This window comes from Lutjanus erythropterus, chromosome 6, assembly GCF_056507025.1.
Source record: "Lutjanus erythropterus isolate fLutEry1 chromosome 6, fLutEry1.hap2, whole genome shotgun sequence".
In the NCBI taxonomy this organism is placed as follows: domain Eukaryota; kingdom Metazoa; phylum Chordata; class Actinopteri; order Lutjaniformes; family Lutjanidae; genus Lutjanus; species Lutjanus erythropterus.
The window spans coordinates 2,961,346-2,969,532 of NC_139322.1; the positions used below are offsets into that span (position 1 = coordinate 2,961,346).

The 8,187-nt window shown below is 38.7% G+C and overlaps 1 protein-coding gene across 1 annotated transcript in view; it reads left to right on the top strand.

Moving 5' to 3' along the window:
* The first annotated feature begins 987 nt into the window (after positions 1 to 987).
* The window catches only part of LOC146324632 (PDZ domain-containing protein 4-like), a 53,810-nt gene continuing 46,610 nt past the window's right edge, over positions 988 to 8,187 (top strand). Inside the window, exon 1 of the mRNA XM_084720230.1 lies at positions 988 to 2,741. Within this exon, the coding sequence (XP_084576356.1) occupies positions 2,682 to 2,741 (60 nt within the window). The 5' untranslated portion in view covers positions 988 to 2,681. The remainder of the gene's footprint in view (positions 2,742 to 8,187) is intronic.

Sequence of the window (8,187 nt, forward strand, 5' to 3'; positions counted from 1 at the left end):
GCAACGGCTGAAGGTTAATAGATTAAGCACAAATAATTTATCCTGGTAACATTTAGGTGCTAAAGTTTAATCAAAAACGCGAAGCACAAACTGTTTTTAATCTCACAGATGAAAAACTCCAGGTGCTAAGAGATAAACAGATGAGCTGCTTGACTATTAAATAGTTTTGAAGCACAAATTATGAGCAGAATCTTTCAATTCAAATAGATTCAGGCGCTGAAAAGACAGTTTTGCTCTTTGTGAGGTTAAACAAGTTTGCATAAACTGTTGCGTTCACTTCAAGAAGCACAAAATGTTCAGATTACTTTTCATTTTGGCATAAACATTCAGGTGATAAAAGGTGCATTTTTGTAGTTTTTTATGATTTAAAAGACACTTTTGTATCAATCTAAAGCACAGGCAGACATTAACAATCAACCTCTGAAATCCATCACAAGTGCACAACACTGTTTACACCGTTTACTGTTTAATATCAGCAGTTCATATTTGAACTGTTTCTTATTTGTTTGGATGTAAAAACTGTCTAGATGAATTGTTAGTAAAACTTCTTGGTCTAGAAACATAAATCTTCCTGCTCAGATGCACAATGGAAGATTCATCTGTTACTAATATTTAATATTTCAGAAGAAAATCAGGCGTCTCTCTGCTCCCGATCTTCTCTCGTCAGTTCGGGGAGAACAGAAGTCATTTTAAACGCTCGTTGATGTTCTGATGAATTATTGAACTGAAGTGAAAACCACTGGAACAGTTTACAGCCGGAGGACGTTTTTCCTTTCTTTTCTTTTCCTCCTTCATGTCTTATTAATTGTCACTGGCCTCGTTTCCACTGCGACCTTAAACAAACCTCAGGAGACTGAAAAACAAAACAAGTGACTAAGGATCTTTAACATTAAGCCTTTTGTAAAGATCAGTGAGCCTTGAAAAAGAACCACAGTTGGTTTTACTTACTTTGAGGAGATCTCTGCACAGGAAATACTGCTGATCTGTTGTCTTTTTTCAGATTTTGTGTCTTTTTATTGCAGTTTGCAGGAAGCCACTAATAATTTCATAACTCAAATAGAAATAATACTCCATCATTAAAAAAAAAAACCACTTATTGCATCAGTGACTTAGGAGAGGTCACTTTGACTGAAAACATTTTCACAGTTTTAGAGTTTATTTTGTTTTATCCAACTCTGCACCATCAGTTGTCAAATATATTGAAAACCAGAGAACCAGAAAAGCTAAATTTGGTAAATAAGATTGAACATTTTTCAGTTTTTCCTTTTCCTTTGGCCGCTTTAGCTTCAAAACAACCTGACGCATTAAATATTTGACTTATTCTCCAACTCTGAAACCAGTTCACCGCACAGAGATTCAGATTTAGTAACTAAAATCCTAAAAAAAAACAATTTTTTGCTGAATAATTGACCCTGAAAATGATGGAGTGCTGGTTGATGCTGTGAACACACACACACACACGCACACACACACACACACCCAGACACTCACAGAGAGGTCGGTGTGAGCAGTGTGTAGGTGGAACTTAATCAAACACACACACACCTTCATCCTCCTCTCCAGAGACTGCACTCTCCCTTTTTCACCCCTTCATCATCACCCACGTCCTCCTCATCAGGAACGATTCGGGAGTTTGTTTTCTAGGACACCCACAAACTCAAACCAACTGAACTGCTTCTAACAGTTTGAAGAGCCTCTTCATCCCCCTCCTCCTCCTCCTCCTCCTCCTCCTCCTCCTCCTCCCCTGCAGGGCTGAAACAATCTGCGGCGCATGAATAAAAATTAATTTTTCACCGTGATGAGAAGACACAGCGTCTCGCCTCCTCGCCGCCCGCGGGATGGCAGATAAAAGCTGTTTACTGTGAGCAGCTGAACGGTGTCCTGCTCCTTTTGTCTTCTGTTTCATCGTTGTTTTTGAGTGCGAGCGCGAAACACTCAGAAAACACCAAGGTGGCTTTTGTGTTCAGAGTGACAGAGACAGCAGGAGGTGAACTCAGTTTGACTCTCAGCTGGGTTTTTATCTGAAGTCTGAGCAGAGACAGATTGTCGCAGAAGACGTTTGACTGATAAAAGCATCTGTGTTTGTTTCAATAAACTCAGTGAAACACATGTAGGGATTTTTAGATGAAGTGGCTTCATGTTTTAGTGGAATCTTTCCTTTTTGTGGGGGAAACTGATGCAGTAAACACTAAAAACAAAAAATCCATAGCAATTTGAAATAAACCTGGAAAACAGCAGAAGGTGTTTGAATCTCACTGTAACTTTTTTTCTTAATTGCTTGGACTGATTTCTCTGAGGATTTACGATCAAAATTTACAAAGAACAAGCATGAATCTCCTCACATAAAGGATCTTTGTCAGCAGGGATTACAGATTTCGCCAACACTTCATTTTGGCATTTGGAATTTGTCCTAGAAATCTGGCAATGTTTTTAGACTGTCTGCCATTTTGTTCAGTGGAGTTGAGCTTAGCTTTGGACACAGTTATATCTCTGAACCTCATCGTGGGTCAAAGGTCAGAGGCTGACAGACAACGAAGGCTCACCTGAGGACGTCACACAGGTCAGACGGACAGGCTGGATTATTGATACTGAGCTTCGTGAGGGGCCTGCAGAGACAGAGGACAGAAGAGACAAGAGGAGGAAAACGGGGAGAGAAAAGAGGACGAGTGCCAGACGTCATCATGGGCTGCAACATGTGTGTGGTCAAACGTCCAGAGGAGCAGTACAGGATCATGTTCCAGGTAGGAAACCAGAGCCAGCTGGTGAATCAGTAATGATGAAATGATGCCTGCAGGCTCCTGTCAGTTCAGTTCATCATGCACCTCAGAGCTGCATCCAGTATTAACCACATACTGAAGAGAGTCTTTAGGCCCCTGAGGGGTCTTTATTGTTGGTTTTCAGCCTGCAGCAAAATCATGTTTTTGGTTGTTTCTTGTTTTCAAGGCAACTCTGCAACCAGCTCCTGAATGTCAGATATCCAGATGTCATTGAAAGCAACAAAAACTTTTCATAAGAGCATCAGCCTTCACCTGCACACAATAATAATGATGCAAGGAATGAAGGAGGGAAGAAAGAAAGAAACTCATTTTACTCATTTTACTCATGTACAGATACATGTGTAAAGTACTGATGTATCTTCTTTACTTCAGTAAAAGTGAAGGACATTTCTACCAGCTGACCTCACGTTTTCTTAGAGGTTGAGTTTCGCTCTTTGTTTGTGTCATCTTGTGATATTCACTGACGGATGCACCAAGGAATCTATGAGCAGCAGTGAAAAGAGTACTGCAACTCTGTACTCAAGTACAAGTACTGATACATTGCTAAAATATTACTCAATTACAAGTAAAAGTACTGTGTTAGAAATATACTTAAGTATATTTTGTACAAAGTATGTACAAAACTACTCAGAGTATTAGTTATTTTCCTGAACCAAGGGTTGAAAACTTTAATTTTCCTCATTCATCAAATGAGGTGCAGTTACTGCCACATCTACTGATTAAATATCCATGAATACATTTTAATTGGTTAAATTCTTGATGACAATTAATTGATTAATGATTGATCATCAACATTCTTACTCCAAACATGTGCTGCTGCAGCGTTTTGTTTTGTTTTCATTTGTATGTCTTTGTTCTTATTGGTCCGTTTGTGATCAGATCACCTGATTGGCTACAAAAATGCAGATGACAGATTTGGAATATTAATTGAAATTGTACTGAATACTAGCCCTGTGATGAACTGGTGACTTGTCCAGGGTGAACCCCGCCTCTCACCCAGTGTCAGCTGGGATAGACTCCAGCAGCCCGCGATCCTTTACGGAGTAAGTGGTTACAGAAAATGGATGAATGAATGTACTCAATACTCTACTATGATTTTAAAAGTAACTAAGTAGATTATGCCTTGTAATTCATAGTTAAGTACAAGTAAAACTACAGACTTGAAAATCTACTCATAAAAGTACCTTCCCAAAAAACTACTTAATTACAGTAATTTGAGTGTTTGTAATGAGTTACTTCCTCCCCAGTCTATGTGTTATTGTTTCATCCATTTAGGCTGAAATCAGTCTTAATGTTGGGAAGGACGTGCACAATAATATAAAATAAAAAAACTGTATAATTTGTAAAATTGTAATAAAATATTTTAATAATTCCACTCAAACACATTAAAACTAAAGTAACAAGCCTGTCTTGAATGTGTAAGGAGCAGAAAGTACAGATATTTGTGTTACCATGTAGGGAATAAAACAAACAAACAAACAAAACCCTCAAATAAAGTAAACGTACGTAAAAACTCTTCTTAAGTGCAACAACAAAGTATTCATGTCCTCAGTGATGTTTCTGGAGTTATAGTACAGTTACTTTGTACAGATGCTGTTTTTTTTATTGCTGGATTTGAGACTTTGACTCTAACAGATTTACTAAAGGAGCAGGATTCCATTTTCCCTCATCAATCACTTGAGACCACAGTCATTATAAGTTGACACTGCTGCCTTGCGTTCCAATACACTTTATTTTTTCTCCTATGTTCTTCGTTTTTATGATACAATAAATACCATACTTTTAAACCCCTTAATAAATGAACACTCTGGAGCTTCTAGCGAGTCAGAGGTCAAGCCAATGATAGACCCCGCCTTCTTTACCAAGTTATTGATCTAATTACTGTCCTCTGAGTTTAAACCCTGCCCCCAACACACAACAGCACACTAAGGAAAAAAATTCAACAGACAAGAGCTGTTTCAGGGGAGACCTTTCATAGATGGCACTGGAGTTTCATGTTCATGTGTCACGGTGATGACTGAAAAAGAAAAGAGAACGGGACAAAAAAATGAAAAGAAATGATACAATAACGTGGACGTTCACCTGAGAGAGAGAGAAGTGAACGCAGATTCAGCTGCTTCTGTATTAAAGAGAAAAATGAAGGTTGTGTGTGTGTGTGTGTGTGTGTGTGTGTGTGTGTGTGTGTGTGTGTGTGTGTGTGTGTGTTAGTGTAATATTCCAGTGGAAACTACAGCACCATTCATCACTGCAGGTTGGTCTAGTTACTCTCTGTAAAGGTCATCGGCTTTCTGCAGTTTCTTTTTTTTCCCTGTAAGTCTCTCCAGAGGCTCAGAGCAGAAATTCTGCTCACACCCTCCTGTTCCTTCATGGAAACCACTGTGATTCTGTGTGTGTGTGTGTGTGTGTGTGTGTGTGTGTGTGTGTGTGTGTGTGTGTGCACGGATGCTCATGCTCTCACTGATGTTTAACACTTCAGTACACATTAAAAAAAAGAAAAACAATGTCATTTGCTGTTGTACCACATTTCCTTAAATCAATGCAAAACTAAATAACTGACCAAAGATTTTTAACAGTTAAGTGTTTTGTACAGATTAGTGAGCCTTGACATAGGACATAGGACATAGGTCATAGGACATAGGTCATACAACATACAACATACAACACACAACATACAACATACAACATACAACACACAACATACAACATACAACAAAAGACATACAAAGGACAGTCGGTTTAACTTTATCTTCTTAGCACTGAGGACATCTCAGCACAGGAAAAACTACAAATTCAGATTTTTTTGCCTAAAAAAACTTGTATTTTTTCAGAGTTAATTTGTAATTTTATCGCAGTTTGCAGGAAGACACTTAATGTAATTACTCAAATAGAAATAATACTCCTTCATTAAAACACAAACATAATTTTTATTATTAATTAAACTTGTAGTTTAACTATATTTTGCAGTAGCTTGATGATAGTTCAGCTACATTCATATTTGCAAAGTAATTCAGGTAGTATCAGCGGCATCAGTTGCTTTTTGTCACTGTTTGTGTAGTTAAATACTGAAACGGCAAAGGAAAAATAATTATTTTACTATTTCAATTTTACTATTGCCTCTTCTGTAATTGCACCCCCTTTCACTTGCCCCGCCCCCCCTTTCTTTCCTCCTGACCCCTGTAAAGGTGGTGTGCTCAAGCAATGCATTCAAAACATGACCTGGTTAAGGTTATGGAAACACTGTGCAGGACACAAACCCCGTACTCCCTCACCAAATTACACTTTGCTGGTCCAGTCATCCACTCAGACCTCCTTCCAGTGTCATGTGGCCACTGCCTTTGTCTCAGAGAGACAAAGACTGGGCTGCAGGGTTCAATGGTCTCATTGTCCTTTTTGGTGTTAGTCCAGGCTGACCAGGCTGAGCTAACATCTGACAAACGAGAGATAGCTTAGGTTTGTGCAACACAAGGCAACGCCAGCGACACTGAAATGAAGGACAGACGGTAAATTGGCACGTTTGGAAGGCAGCAGCGCAAGTGAAGTGAGAAAGAGAGAAAATCTGAGGTTATATGTTCCTTCTGAAGCCAAAAGTCAAGCTGCTGCATCAATACGTCCTCTGAAATACCACAAAAATACCATTTCACTCTGACTTTTAAAACCAAAAATACAAAACCAGATCCATATACTTGTTAAATGGAGAGAGGGGACAAATTGGACCCCTTTAAATATATAACGTCCAGAAAGGAAAGAGTCCAATAATAAGGACATAAAGACATTTTCAACAAGTAATAAATAAACTAAAAAAATAGGATCCTGACCATTTCTATTTCCATGTCTGCATCACCCTATATCATCTTGACACTTAATTGAAAATATATACACATGCTAAAACTTTACAAATCAGAAGTAAATTTGTTTTAAATGCTTTATAAAAAAAGTGTACTGCAGGTATAAACGTTTGCAGAATTTCTTTCATAATCTTTTATATTTTGGGGGATGCAAATAAAATCTCCTGTGACCCACCTGTGGGTCCTGAACCAGTCTTTGGGAATCACTGCTTGAGTGTAACAGGCGGAGCTGTCCATGGAAACAGAAATATCGTCTCCCCCAGTCATCCAGACGAGTTATCAAGCTGCAAAGGTTGAATTGAACATTTTACCGGCACCAAAATCACCAAAATCTCTGTTTGTTGAGCGTATGATACTTCAGAATCGATATTCTGGTGGTTGATATAAGTTATTCAAAATTCCGACAGGCTCACGACCGTTGCAGAGTAACTGGTGGCGTCTACGGCTGCAAGCTATGAAACGTGTTGACTGGACTGAGGACATGATCAAAAATGTTCCTGTTTGCAGCGGCCCATTGACAAGCTGTTGTGCTGTTCTGCAGACTAACTACGCTGTACTTTAGAATAACCGGTGGAGTTCCTGAACCATTTAAAACTGTAGACCAAGTGCACTGTACTTTAGTAAAACTGGTTGGAGCTGTCCATGGTTCTGAACCAAAGTTTGAAAATGTAGACTGACTGAATGGTTTTGTCAAGGCACAGTTACGCAGACGTGAATGTGAGGGAGGGATGAGGGATGCTGAGGCGGTGACTCCGCCCCTTGACTTGATGTGAAGCAAGGACAGAGAGAGAGAGAGAGAGAGGGAGAGATTCACATAAACTGATTAAATTAAATTTTAGCCAAAGAAAAGGGAAATTAAATGAACTCTAAGGCATCTACCACAAAAACTCAAAGCAAAAAAATTCAACTCTATTTGGCTCTAAACAGACAGAGAAGAGCTGCTGTGTCAGAGAGAGGAGAAAAAAGAGCAACATGTCAAATATGAAGACATAAAAACAACGTTCTTAACAAAAATAAAGCGAAAATAAAAGGATGTAAAGGATTTTGATACATCCTCTGACCAAATAACACTAACATTTAAGATATACCTGGAGAAAATAGTTTCATCAGGATGAAATCAGCATGTCACAGCTTAAAGTTTGTGTAAAGCAATATTAAATATATTGTGACTTTGTCACGCCACAGAAATTTTACATAACGGTTGAGGAATTTATACACAGGCAGTAGTTTGGTGATTGTTGATCTTACTACTTATGATCTGAAAAACCCTTTAATAGAGAAACTGTTTCCACCCACTCAGCAGCTGTTGCGGTGCCTTTGAGAGAAGCTCCTTGTGTGAAACTGTTCTCTGAAAATATTAAGAAGGGTGTTTCTGTAAAAAGAGCAAGAGACTCAACTTTTTCTGAATACATTAAGTCAGTGTATTATATTATAATGACAAACTTTGGAGCTGCTGCGGCTGAGTTTGATTTTTAAAACCTGCTAAAACTGCTCAGCGTGTCGAGACCGATGTGAAGAATCAGGAAACGTGTCAAGAGGCGTCGTAGGAATATTTTAAGGCTCCG